The sequence below is a fragment of the Colias croceus genome, chromosome 13, assembly GCF_905220415.1.
Source record: "Colias croceus chromosome 13, ilColCroc2.1".
Lineage (NCBI taxonomy): Eukaryota > Metazoa > Arthropoda > Insecta > Lepidoptera > Pieridae > Colias > Colias croceus.
In genome coordinates, this window is record NC_059549.1 from 1,802,917 (window position 1) to 1,817,382 (window position 14,466).

Here is a 14,466-nt window from a genome sequence, read left to right on the forward strand (position 1 = left end):
AACACGGCTTAGTTATATGTAGTTTAATTCAATCATGACGCAATCGTTATCTCGTGAGAAGCTTGTTTTTGAATATATTTTATTTTAAGATCACAGCCTATTTAAGTTTCTTGAGGTAATTAAGTCTCCATTTATATTTCCTATTATACTGGCTGTGCCGCACGATTTCACGAGCAAAAGCAAATATTTCTATAGCCTATATATATTCAGGCTCATAAGCTACATCACTGCTAGGTATCATCCAAAACCGATCAGTGGATATCCAGTGATCCTGTGAAAGAGTAACAATCATACATACATCCATCGTTGCAAGCTTTTACTTTGATTATATTAAATAACTAGCTTCCGCCCACGACTTTGTACGTGCATCCCCGTTTTTTCCCCGTTCCCGCAAGAATTTCGGGAAATCCTTTTGTAGGGGACGCCTACGTTATGACATCGACCTGCATGCCAAATTTCAGCCCGATACGTCCAGCGGTTTGAGCTGTGCGTTGATAGATCACTATATCAGTCACCTTTGAGTTTTATATACTTATATAGAAAGATGGGATAAAATGTGAAAATAGAGCAGTGTGATTGTTTTGAGCATTATTACCTCCATTTATGAACAGAAGACTTTATGAAGACTTAAGCCCTTAGTGAGATTCTGCTCCATTGCATACCTTTGTTGGTGACACAGCTGAGCTTAATGATAAACAATAAACCCGTTTCTATTCGAAGTATGTAATGCAACAATATTCATAGAAAATAAAGTAATATATGTAGTTTAAAAGGCTAAAGAACAGGCTTAAAATACTTTATTATCGCATAATATATCTACCTAAGTACGCATCACATATTTTTATTGTCACCAATTCTTGATAAGTAAGTGTACAAAGTTTAAATTAAATCTGTCCGTGTAAAGTGGGTCACAATCGAGTCTAAAGGAGTCGATTGCATACAAACATGTCGGTTACACAAACATACAGGGGAAGCTATAAGCGTATTGAAAATAATTTTCTCAACCTTATAATTTACACGTCGCTTAATTAAAAAAATTATATAAGACAAAAATTCCGTACCTCATTTGAACACGAACCTCGATATTGAACATAAATATAGAAATTGAATAGAAAAATTAAGAGCTAATTAGCCAGAATGTTCTGTAATAAACCGAAATTCTGTAAGGCCTCGTTAATTGGAACTTTTGTTAGCAAGTTCTACGGAGTAGACAAGTGGGTATTGCGATATTTGCTTATCGCAAATTGGGTTTAATGCTTATTCATATTTAACGTTAATTAATTCGTATTGTATTGAATTTAGCGAACCGTCCGTTTCAAAGTGGCAAAGAGAGAAAAATGTCCTTGATTGTGCTTTACTTGTGTTTTGTTTGTGCTAGAGCTTCGGTTTTTTTAGTAATAAAAAAAATAATGGAAATAATATTAAATCAGATGCCAGCTTTTCGTTGTCCACTGTTAGTTAAAATGGAATAATAAGCAATATAACTATCTACGAATGCAAATAAAGTTTTTATCTTTAAACTGCGCCTCACAGTCTGAAAGTAAAATGCAATACTTAGCTACTAATAAATGTGCATTTAATTTCCTATGTAAATGCGAAATAACGTTATTTTGATAATATTTTTTCATCACATAACTATACAAAGAAAATAATGTAGACGCGTATGCATAAGCGGCGTTAAGTTTTACCATATTTTTATATATTTTAACGAGTAGGTACTCACTATTGATTTTAGTTATGCTTCTTTTTATTAGTTATTTTTAATTTTAATATACTATATACTTACTATTGGCTAGTTTTAATTCAGCTTTTAACGTTGAATCTATATCGACCAAAATTGCAAAACCACCTAGTTTTTAAAACAGAATGAGAATATTATTTAAAAAATATTTAAAACTAACTCCACAATAAGCAGGCTTTTCCAACAAACGTCACGAACAGATTTTAAACTCTAACAAAACTATATAACGTTGTTGAGGGTATATTTAAAAATAAATGTTACCTGAAAAACTCTAATAACTTAAGCAATCGGGATAATAATAATATATTGGATGCTCTAATAATATTCAACGCTACACTACCAAATTTATTTTACTGAGATATAATTTGAACAAATTTTCTTCATGAAATTTTAGTACTTAATTAATTTAAGTGACCTACATTAATTCTTGCTTGTTCATGCCAAGTATTGTTAATATTTAATACGATATTTGAGATGGTTATCTTTCGTATAATTCTGAAATAGAAAATAATATTTATCCCAAAACATCGCGCTACTTGCGCGCCCGGTCGCCACCTTTGTCCCACGGCCGCCATCTTGAAAATAGTGGTTTGGTACTGATTGGTACTGAACTAAAGTTGTTGAGAATTTAATTTGCAACAAATAATGCTAACAAATCAACCGCTCTTTTCAAGATGGCGCCCGTGGGACAAGGGTGACGACCCCACAAACTTGGTGATAGCTTCACACTGACCTACTACTACACATCAAAAAAATAAAATTGCGTCCTCTAAAAATTGCGACCCCAAATGTAACTTTTCCATGGACTAATGACGGAACAAAAATTTGTAGGTATTTATTCCCTATTCGAATCATATATGAATACCCTCCTTTATGTAACCTATCTCTATTCGTATAGATATCGGTAAGCTATTCAGGCATGTTCTTTATTACAGCACGTGTAGGCAATCAGTGCTATAAATATGTCATTTTAATTTACTGTTTATTAACAAACGATCGTTCGAGACTCTTCTATGGAGAGTGGGGAAATAGGCGTTTGCTTTCATGGATCGTTTTTCTATTTGAATTTAAAATAGTAGAATTTTTATAAAAATGTAGTGAGTCATCACTTTTTATATTTATGATAAAAACATGCAATTTCCTCAAACCTATTTACACACATAATATTATCTTTGTTATATGATTTAAAAACTGTACTACATTGTATTTGCATTTATTATAAGTTCTCAGTTTCACTCTCTAAACGCTAGGCTAGTTTAATTGACATGCAAGATTTGTATTTCTTCTTTGAAATTTTCCGTATTCTTATGTCCATATATAAAATATTGATATGAAAAATACGAAATAATTTGAGTGGGATGAAACCTCGATATATACAGAACTTAATTAAACGAAATATCAACTATCGGATTATTAAAATCTTCTGTCTCTGTATCCATAGTTACGCTGGCATGAAATAAGCTTCAAAAAGAAAGAAAAATTATTATGATTAATTAATTATAATATCACAGAGATTATTAACTCAAGGAAGTCCCATATTTGATGGGTGAAGGCGACCGGAAAGCTAAATTGGATTCCTCACACCTTCAAGTAGACGATCGGAAATCAATAAACATAGCAATTTCCATTTGGTATTTTATTTACTTTAATAATTCATGAAAGGTTCTCTGCGGGTGAGATGGGAATAAATTATTTACAGCTGAACTTGAATACGTAACGGGTGCGATATCCCAAAATACACGTTATGTCTATTTTATTTGGCAAAGTATTTCATTGACTTTTGTGTCATTGAACATTCGAAATTTTTAGAAAATCAAGTCTAATGTTAATCTTAGATATCGTAATATACACCCAAAAAATATGCGTAATACTTAATAGTAAAATAACAAATAATCGTAAGATGAGTTTTGAATTGTTAAGAAACCAGATAACTTAACAATTCAAATGAGTAAAGAATAAAATTTATTCGTAGTCGTAATAAGTATTATTCGTAGACTCGTAATAAGTATTATTCGTACACTCGTAAAGTGGCACGTAGACGAAGAAAGAGAAAGCTACGATGCGGGCACGCAAGGTGCTACGAATGTGCTACGAAGCTGCTACGTCATTTTATTTTAGGAGAGTAAAAGTTTCGTTCTACCCACCTTAACAGCTGTACTCGCTGTAACACTGATAATCCTCAAAACTATTTTTAAATAAATACATACATTAATAAATAATACATAATAATAATAATTATAATAAAGGCGTAGGGATGTAAAGGCGTAGGGATGTGAAGGCGTAGGGATGTGACGACCCCATCGCCCCCGGTTGGCATATCTACAATAGATATCCCAACCGTGCAGTCAGTCACCCCGCAGGGCACCTTGTGGCGAGGTGTTGGGGAGTAGCGACCCCGCGGGAACCGAGCGCTCCCGGGGGAGGTCCCTGTCCTCACCTCTGGGCTGTCCCGGTGGCAGTTCGGAGTGAACAATGACGAGGTTCAGGATCCCCCACCTCTGGCTTGCCTTTGTTGGCCGTCCAGAGTGGAGCCGCTAGAGCTATATGCTCGGGGGTGGAAGTGTCTAATGGCGTAATAGCGGGGAAACCCGCTCCGGGCCCGCGGGCTCGCGATGGTGAAACCGGTGCCGCACCTCTCTACACCCCCAGCCGTTCAGCTGATGTTGCCCCCTTGTTGCCATTATCGGTAACCTTTTTGGGAGCCCATCGACCGAACTGGCGAGTCACCGTCTGCCATAATTTTCAATTTTTAATATTGAAAAGGCAGACGTCCATAGCCCCCATAGACCCAATATACCAGTCCATCTAACACCCCCTTCCATAACCCAGTTTTATTCATTTCCATTTTTCTGCAATAGTCCTACATTGGCCGCGGACTGCCCAGGGCTGTATCTCTATAGTGCAGCCATGGGCAGGCTGCGGCTGGTGTCTCACAACACATTAAATTCTCTAAAGGGCCTCCGCGTGTTGGACCTGTGTCCCCACGTAAGCCTTCCAAAGGACCGGGTATCATCATTACGGCGATACCCGTGTATTATGGAGAGAGATTATAATAAGGGCGTAGGGATGTGACGACCCCATCGCCCACGGTTGGGATATCTATTGTTTACGTGATAATAGATATTCCACCCGTGCAATCAGTCAACCCGCAGGACACCTTGTGGCGGGGTGTCGGGGAGTAGCGACCCCGCGGGAACCGAGCGCTCCCGGGGGAGGCCCCTGTCTTCATCTCCGACTTGCCTTCACCGGCCGGTCGGAGTGAAGCCTGACGAGGACAGGACCCCCACCTCTGGCTTGCCTTATCCGGCCGGCCAGAGTGGAGTCGCGAGAGCTTTTAGCTCGAAGGGTGGATGCGAATCGTAAGTGGCGAGTGGGCACGTGATGCTGGACCCTCAGGGAGCGCGTGATCGGAGTTTAAAGTCCAGGGACGCCTCTCCACCCTTAGCTGCTCACAATATGTTGCCCCCTTGTCGCACTATTGCAGCGACTTGTTTCGGGGGCCCATACAGTGAGAGGGCGAGTCACCACCTGCCAACAATTTTTTGCTATATCTTAGTAGAAAGGCAGGTGCCATAGTCTTCCATAGTCCTTAATTCCGGTCCATTAACATCCCATTCCATAGCCCAGTTTATTTTGTTTCCTTATCTTGCAATAGTCCTACATCGGCCGCGGACTGCCCAGGGCTGTATCTCTATAGTGCAGTCATGGGCAGGCTGCGGCTGGTGTCCCACAACACAGTAAAGTTCTCGAAAGGGCCTCTGCGTGTTGGATCCGTGTCCCCACGTAAGCCTTCCAAAGGACCGGGTACTTTCCTTATGATGGTACCCGTGTATTATGGAACTGAGATACATAATAATAATAATTATAATTACATAATACATTTTAAAAACGATCTCTTTTGATAGAGTATGCACACGCAGTACGCCCTAAGCTTATCTTAGGGCGTACTGCGTGTGCATACATCAGCATCACGGTTTTGCATATTTTAATAGTATGTACGAAAAAAATGTTTATTTTACCTTTGAACTAAGTGTAGAAGTAATATGTATTATGCATGAACATAGATACAAGCTAGAAATTGGACAAATAAAATTTCCTTCGTTGACCTAAAAATAGTTCTTGCTTGATTGGATCTCCAGTTCTATCTGCACATTTTCTGTAACAATATCGTTATCTTGCCAAACAAAGTATTTAACTCTTTGATAACAATTATTATTTTATTAAAACGCAATCTGTTGAAGTCGTTATTTTTTATTTGTTCACCTTCGAGAGTTTTAATTTATACATAACAGTACAAAATTCTTGTATTGTTCAAAATTTCTATAACGCCAAATTTTGCTCAAATCAAGCACATAACAACGCGGTAGAATAATTGTTTTCAGCACGAATACGTTTGATCCAAACAGTTGCACGCTTACGCAAGCTACATCTTTGTAGGTAAAACACGAAATTTGTCAGCTTAGTATATGTATAGAATTTTAATGTGTTGTGTTAACTGTAAAGCTGGTTCACTTAGCTAATGATATTTCCCTATAAAGGCTGATAAACGCTGCTCTCCACTGCATTTTTAATTTAAGATCGTGGATGCATTTTTAGCGTAGTGATAGAGGCACAGTTCACACTCACATGTCTTTCCAATACCATTAGGGCAACACAAAACATCACCAGCTCTTATGAACTTCTAATTTATAAGTGAATAGATCCAATAGAAGACTCTAAATTAAAAAAAAAAAAAATCTTATAATAAGAATAGAGAATTTGATCCTTAATATATCCAAAATGGTATTATAACTTATCACTTTATCATACTAAATGAATTTAAGCAACGTCTTTCAAGTTTCCCGCCCTCGCAAATTCTTTTCAATTAACTTTCCTTGCCGGGGAAAATGAAATTTTGATAAACATTATCCAGCGGATGACTGCGCAAAATGGCCGTTTATATTATAGCTGTGACCGCTAACGTTAAACAGCTTGTTGCATTATAATAAATAATAGGCAAGTGAGAACGCTAAATAATGGCTTGACTAGAGAGCAGGTGGAGGTACGCGCTGCAAAATGCATTCTGGAAGAACATTAGGGAGACAAGAAGGGAGGCGGGTGTCTTATTGATCCCCGCCCGTCGCGCCACGCTTTGACCGAATGTAACCCCCGGCATTACCTGCCCTTCACTGATCTTTCCATCTTCATCAATAAACTGCCATACAAGCGAAGAAAATTGCAATCAATATTAATGTGAAAACCGCAATTGAACGGCAATTTAAAATATAGCTCGTTCAGAAATGATTATTGTTATTTTTTTTTTTATTCCCTATACACAGTATAAATACTACAGTATAAACCGAATAAACACCGATTAAACATTGATCAATATTATTATACTCTATATAATATTCTGGTCACTGCTTAAATATTTTAGTTCTTGGCACTTTTTCTATGGTTTTCCACATTCACATATACAATATACCTAGTTTCCTTACCTTAAAAAATATCAGACCTTTTGGAAATTACGATTTTTATTACAATTACGAACTACTATTTATTTTTACCCTCCTTCGTAAAAATCAATATAACACACAAATATAAAGATAACATTTTCATAGAAATGCTCGATGCTCAATTAAAATAATTAAAATTTACCTCCTGTTTTGTTTAACCTCCGTCTGTAACGCTAGACCTTGTTAACGTCCTAGCATGACCTATGGTATCATTATAATATTATTATGTACCTACGTGCCCTTAGTAAAGTAACATTCAGCGGCTCGCAGTTAGACGAGACAGTCGTTTGATCATCACGAACGTTTCAATATCACGTACTATATTTTTGTAATCTTTTATTTTTTTTGTTTTCTTTATTAAAATAATGCCTTATTATTAAATCGAATACTGCATGAACCATTTTTAATAGTGATCATTTTTTTTTTCAAATTCTGATTTCTGTGTGTGTTTTAAAATTAACAGATTCTGGCAATTATTTCAATTACGTCAAACTTAAAAACTGTCAATCTTGAATCTACCCATTATTTCTTAATTCTTTCAGTTCATTTTCAAGCCGTAAAGAGAACAGTGTTGTGGTTAAAATTAGAATGTACATCGGAGTAAATACACTTTGTTAAACAAAAGAGTGCTCCTATTTTATCCTGGGCGTTAAGAGTGTAATAACATAATGGAAAACGGTATAAACAAACCGTACAAAATATGTGATGTGAATCGTGAGAAGAAGAAAGGAATTGTGGCTTCGTCATTAGAAGATTTGTTATCAAAAGTGCCAGAGAAACTAGGATTGCCGACAGAGAATTTAACTGTGGTGCTTGAGTGTGACGGTACAGAAGTGGATGATGAGGAATATTTTTCAACGCTCGATCCAGACACATCCTTAATGATTTTACATGGCACCGAAAAATGGGCACCAAATATGCCGAAATGCCAAGTTTCACTGGATCAAACGGACGACGTTACTTTAGGTGATAAGAGTCAAGTTGCGAATCTCGTTGGTCGGCTCCAACACAATTTATGTCATATTTCTTTGCTAGGTGGTCAGGACCTGGAACTATTGTCAGACATGGATCCCGACAGCCTTGCTGATATCGTTACAGACAGGGACAACAGAATAATTCTAGAACACATCAAGGAAGCTTCTGGCAGGTAAACAAACAGTACCAAACTTGATAACACTGCCATTCCCTTAACTTTTCTAATTATTTTCATTAAATTTTTATTATAGTGCACTTTCAATATAAATTATTATCAATAAAATATCACTATATACTATGTACCTATTACAAAACATTGTTTTTTTGGAATTATTTTAATAAATTATGGTATGAGTAAGTGTAACATAACATGATAATTATGAATGAACATTTCAAAAGTGCATAGTTTGAATAACAACATTTGTATACAGCTTCAAAATAACATGTCAATAACACGAAGCAATCTATAAAATAATAATTTTCACTAGTTGAAAAGCATTAATCATTTAAATACTTCATGAAATTGTTTGTAACAAATTCCAGGATACTCCTAGAGAAGCGTCAAGCTCAAGATGCCATGGAATTATTAAAGCTGTACCATCAGAGTGTAGCCAATGGAACAGATGACGTCTCTCCGCCAAACCAAGAGCGAGTTTAAACTTTGGCATATGTATTGTATACCCTTAGCATAACCCTTAATTATTTATTTTATGGGATGGTGTATCTCAAAAGTTTACAAAGAACTTGCCATTATTATTTACGAAAGTACTTATTAAAAAAAATTACATACTCCATCTCCATAGCTGTAACCTAAATAGTAACACCAAATAAAGGAGGCCTTGTTTTAAATGCTATATTTACATAACATTATTTACCAGTATTTTTTTTAGTCAAGATTATACATTATACAAATTAATTTTAATTAATATATACTTATCAGGATTTGCATTCTTTGTGCTAGCTCTAAGGCGAGTATGTAGATGTTAGTATAAGAAGCTAGTCTTATGAACAAGAGCTATAATCAAATGTATGGTAACATTCTAAATGTTATTTGATAGGTAGATATAAAATTCCATTTTACACCTTTGTATAATTCGTATATGTCTCTGTATTGGATGTATAGTGTATTCCTTGTTTGAAGGGGCCTAGATACTTTATTTTGGAAGAACACTAGATGAAAGTTTTTCAGCATTGAAATTACAGTATGGATTGAACTTGTCACTAAATAAACAGTTATAAGTTGAACATTTACTATATGAACTATTAAAGTTCTAGTAAAAAGAAATATTGCGGCAGTATTGTATGTTTTGTTTAAAATTGGATGTTGTTCTTTGATTTCATATTAAACCGACTTCACTCTTACTTTAATAACATTGTCATTAAATTTAAAGATAAAATTATAAAACTAGATATAAATATTAAAGTTAAAATCTGACAATAGATGCTAGTCAATAGGCATGTTTAAAATTTCATTATTTCACACTTTTTGTAAACTTTTGAGAGTAAAATTGCGACAAGGTTGATAATCAACATCAATTTTAAAGACTGATAGTTGGTAAATTTCATTTTTTTATATAGTTTTACCCCTAGAATAAGGTTTATTCATTGAATTCCAAATTTGCTCAAACAATTTACAAATATTACATAAGTTTTACCTATGTTTAATTCCACTGCCGTATCAAATATTTACCTTTGCATAGCTCAATAATGTATAAAAGGAATTGTGTCATTGGAGGATAGATCTTACTTTACTGTTGCTTGCATTGTCCAAAGAATAAATGATTTGTTTTACATATAGGTAGTTAGATTGGCAAAGAAAGCTTTTGCTGCTTGTATACCATCTATTAAAAGCACATTAATTATGAAAAAATCTATTGTATCCACAATTATTATCGAATCTGTCGTGTAAAATTTTTCTATGTCCATTAATATTTACAATGCACGTAACGTCAGTAGGTGTTTTAAGTGTAGACTAAGCATATTATACTTTATATCACGGAAAATTATATGCATTCCGGAAAACACTACTCAATAGTTACGTATAAGGATTGTCTACTATTTTATTAAATATTAGTTCTAATTTTGGCAGTAAGCATCCATCTACCCCGCATATAATAATTTTCATGACATTAGATAAGACATAGATTAGAATGCAAAATGCTCAAGCCTTTACAGAAATGTTTGTGTATAAAAACTGTATCATTTTAGTAAAATTGTAGAGTTGAGAACCAAATTAAAAATCAATCCTATAAGTTATTTTTCATTTCCTGTTTATTTACCTTAATTTTAAAATTATTTATATTGTAATCTATTTTGGAATGTTTTGTTTTGTGCACAAATAAAATATTAGACAGTAAAATTCTTATTTATTTCTAAATATAAGTTCTGTTAGGTATGTATTTCTAATAAAATAACTCCTTTGTGCATAGAATGTTAATACCTATCTAGCTGGAGCTATTGAAACAAATTCATACATTGATTAAATCATTTATTGAATATTACAGATCATTTATTATATTTATGAAACATTAATAATGTGATAGTTAAAATATATATTTGAAATAAACAGATTCTCTTCAATTCCTGTTCTAATCAATTATCGGATAATAAATAAAACCAAGTTTGTAAGGAACACCAAGTTTAGCAAACACACATTACCATTGATTAGTGACACAACAATTTACAAAACAGTGCAAGAACTTTTTTCACGGAAGGGGTTGACTTTCTGACTGGAAAAGCCAACCAAGAGACAATCTTCCTGTTCGTGTTCACTTATGAATCGAACAATGTCCGATACAGCAGCGGATACGGGGATTCGTTTGATAGCTGCCTCCCGCCGCAGCTGCTCTGTAACAGCACGTTGCTGCTGCAAAGTCGACACCATCATATCCATGACGGCGGTATCCGAGAGGCCTATGTTGATAGCAAAAATAAACAACGCAGTTGTACAAAAGGGCGTAGTCTATAACTACAGCCTTGGATCTGTAAGTAAATGGTTTATGTTAATATATTATTCCGGTGTTATCACACACACAATAGTATACAAAATAGCTTACAGTGTTTTGTGGAAGGATTCGAGGTCTTTTGTAGGTAAATTCCTTAAATTATTTTTCTGGGTAAATCGTACAGCAAGCAGATAAATGTCAAAATGACGTTTGAAGTTCGAACCATAGAGTAAAGTTATACCTGTGATGGGAACCATAGATTATACCACGATTACCACAGATCACGATTACACAATTTGAAAAACCATGAAATATTTTACAATTTACGTCCTGAGAATTGAATTTGTTATTCTTCCATTTTTTTTTTCGATAGGACGAACAAAAATCTGTATTGAAGACGATTATCACATATTATTTTATTAATTTCTGACCTAATAATTCAAGTCTGTTCTTTCAACATAGTCTGTGGCGCAGATTTGGGCATAGATCAGAGATTCAGAGAATGTCATAATTCTTTACTTTTTGGTGTTATTAGAAAAAAAGTCAAAAGCCAAAAAAATGGAAGGAGACGGTACTGAAAATTCAGAAAAGAAGTCTTTTTCAGGAATACCAGAAGCAATATTCGTGGTAAGATTTTTCAAGTAAAAATTAAAACAATAATCTTCGCTCAAGATAATTATTAGCCCAAAACGACAAAGTTAGGTTATGTTCCAAATGCCATTGATACATCTGCTATAAATAATCACTTTATTTAGTTATGTACTCAGAGAATCTGAGTAAAACTAGTGTTTTTGAAAAGAGTATATCCTTATATACAATATACATTTAGTTATTTAATTTGTTTATATAAATACATTTAAAATTTCAGGACAATGTAGACGAGTTTATGAATTTACCGGAAAATTCAGAAGGTGTTGAAAAAGTCCTTAGAAGACTGGATGAACAACATGGAAAGTATAAATTTATGGAATACACATTAAGCGCTAAAAGGAGGCGGCTCCGACAGCAAATCCCCGATTTAGGTAGATCGCTCGAAATGATTGAGAAACTGAGAGCCCAAAAGGAGAACGTCGAAACACAGTTTTTACTCAGTGATCAAGTTTTTGTTAAGGTAAGGATGTGGCATTGGTGCTATTGTATTGTCTTTTTACAGTTTTTCTGAACATTTTGTTACTTAGTAGAAACTGGCCAATATGGTAGGTATTAATCAAGATTAAATATTTCCAATATTTCTTTCAAACAGGATTGCTTGATATTTCTCAATTATTTATATTGAATCTAATGAAGCATTGAATATTTCAGGCTGATATACCACCCACAGAAAATGTATGTTTGTGGCTTGGAGCTAATGTCATGTTGGAGTATACATTAGAAGATGCAGAAAACCTACTCACAACAAATATGGCCACTGCAAAGAAAAATCTTGAATGTGTTGAGCATGATTTGGACTTTTTGAGGTATCTACTCTCCTACTTACTCAAAATGCTAAAAGTAAAATATTTATAATGCAATGCATTAATTGTAACATACCTGCACATTTTGCAAAGTTCCTATGCTGTGACTTTTGACTGTGTAGTTTCATCCTATATTCCCTAAATTTTCCATATAATATTTCTCTTAATTTTTAGTCCATGACCCATGTTATGTTTCTGACATCTATAATATAAAAATGAATCCCAAAATGTGTTGGTAAGCGCATAACTTGAGAACGGCTTAACCAATTTCATTAATTCTTTTTTTATAATATTCCTTGAAGTTCGAGGATGGTTCTTATGTAGAGAAAACGTGAATATGTACCACGGGTGAAGCCGGGGCGGACCGCTAATTATTGATAAAATAGATTTTGTATGCCAGATACATCCTAAACTTATGAAAGCTTTAAAAACTCATACTTTGTATGAATTTCCAAATTCTTTTTTTCTATTTTGTTTATTTTCATTATTTTAAATGTATGTGATATCTTCACAGAGACCAATGGACAACAACAGAAGTGAACATGGCTAGAGTTTACAACTGGGATGTGAAGAGGCGGCAAGCTGCAAAAGCATCCAGCTAATAAACCAGATGCACAATGAGTTGATATACTGGACTGCCAATACATAGCTTCAAAATCTTTGCAAATGTTTTCAAATTAATTGTCTTAAGTTTCTAAATTTTGTATTATTAACTTAACTGTTTGTAAAATGACATCTATTTTAAAAGCCTGTGTCACAAGTGAAATGATTTTGGTATTTTTAATATTTATAAAGTTCGCTCTTGTGGGCTTCAAGCTTGTATTGATGATGTCATATATTTTGTCTTTGTTCTGAAATTGAGGTACATATAGGTATATATTATGTTAAATTGTTAATGCATGAAAGGCATAATGAAACAATAAACTTCACTGCTTTATACTCATGTATTCTCAAGTACTGGAAATATAGCAATAATATATAATAAAATAAAAACTACTTTTTTAGCAATCAATTTAGCCTTTCTAGGCAATAAATAGAGAAGAAAATAATTGTTAGAACAATATAGAAATACATATTAATAATGCATAAGTAGCAACACATTTTTTAAAATATGTTATCTAATTTCAGTTATATGTTTCATTTTATATTTAGCCAAGCATATACTCACTAAATTAGAGAATGTATACTATTTTAATTCATTATTGAACACTAAAATATTAACAAAAATAATGTGGCTTCTCAATTTAGTAATGCTATAAATGCATTATTCAATTTTGATGTGGTATTCATTTTACTTCCCAAATAATATAAAAACCAAACACAAATTGTTTGTTTTATTTATAAAAATTTGGTTATAAAGAATTCTTTCCTAGTTAATGCATAATGCTGTACAAGTAAACATATATACAGAATAATTATATATAAATAATATAAAAGATAATATAAATAATTATATTATCTATGAAGTAAACGCACAATTTTACTCAAAAAACATGAGGTACCTACTGAAAATTGAGAAAATAACGCAATGGAAATCCTGGCACTCGAGTTGTCGAAATGTCGAGGTCGAACTTGTCAATACGGCCACAGACTATAAATTTATGAATTAAATATGTTATCCCACCAAAAACATAAATGTAAAAATTGGAGCCGAGTTCAATCGTTGACTTAATTTGCCAAAAAAGAAATGAGATCTAATTAATGTGTGCCAAGTTCTGCAGACAGTCCAGAAATTTATTTACAAAGATGTATTAAGTTCTTAGGTTGACTGAAAACTCAATTGTTTTATTTTCCCTTAGAGAACAATGTTTATTCCAAAATATAACTTTTTTAATTTGAATAATATAATTATTTTC

General features: G+C 33.8%; 3 protein-coding genes across 6 annotated transcripts; 2 read left to right on the top strand and 1 right to left on the bottom strand.

Annotated features, from left to right (window-relative positions):
• Window positions 1-7,485: 7,485 nt before the first annotated feature.
• Window positions 7,486-9,081, top strand: LOC123697086 (DNA fragmentation factor subunit alpha-like). 3 transcript variants are annotated; one of them, XM_045643501.1, is made up of 4 exons: window positions 7,486-7,551; window positions 7,779-8,202; window positions 8,272-8,383; window positions 8,755-9,081. In XM_045643501.1, exons 2-4 carry the CDS (start codon window positions 7,905-7,907, stop codon window positions 8,867-8,869), a joined length of 525 nt encoding a protein of 174 aa, XP_045499457.1. In that variant the 5' UTR covers window positions 7,486-7,551; window positions 7,779-7,904; the 3' UTR covers window positions 8,870-9,081. The 3 variants fall into 3 exon arrangements, with proteins under 3 accessions (XP_045499457.1, XP_045499455.1, XP_045499456.1); XM_045643499.1 differs by having other exon boundaries at window positions 7,779-8,383; XM_045643500.1 differs by having other exon boundaries at window positions 7,498-7,564; window positions 7,779-8,383.
• Window positions 9,082-10,682: 1,601 nt separating this feature from the next.
• On the bottom strand, window positions 10,683-11,378 carry LOC123696744 (guanine nucleotide-binding protein subunit gamma-1). 2 transcript variants are annotated; one of them, XM_045643107.1, is made up of 2 exons: window positions 11,268-11,378; window positions 10,683-11,193 (listed from the first exon to the last, which is right to left on the bottom strand). In XM_045643107.1, the coding sequence occupies exon 2, from the start codon at window positions 11,102-11,104 to the stop codon at window positions 10,892-10,894; it is 213 nt and encodes a 70-aa protein (XP_045499063.1). In that variant the 5' UTR covers window positions 11,105-11,193; window positions 11,268-11,378; the 3' UTR covers window positions 10,683-10,891. The 2 variants fall into 2 exon arrangements, with proteins under 2 accessions (XP_045499063.1, XP_045499064.1); XM_045643108.1 differs by having other exon boundaries at window positions 10,683-11,195; window positions 11,265-11,367.
• A 284-nt stretch (window positions 11,379-11,662) lies between these two features.
• LOC123696933 (prefoldin subunit 3) lies at window positions 11,663-13,935 on the top strand. Its single transcript, XM_045643329.1, has 4 exons — window positions 11,663-11,783; window positions 12,025-12,267; window positions 12,459-12,613; window positions 13,125-13,935. The coding sequence occupies exons 1-4, from the start codon at window positions 11,715-11,717 to the stop codon at window positions 13,210-13,212; spliced, it is 555 nt and encodes a 184-aa protein (XP_045499285.1). The 5' UTR covers window positions 11,663-11,714; the 3' UTR covers window positions 13,213-13,935.
• Window positions 13,936-14,466: the final 531 nt, after the last annotated feature.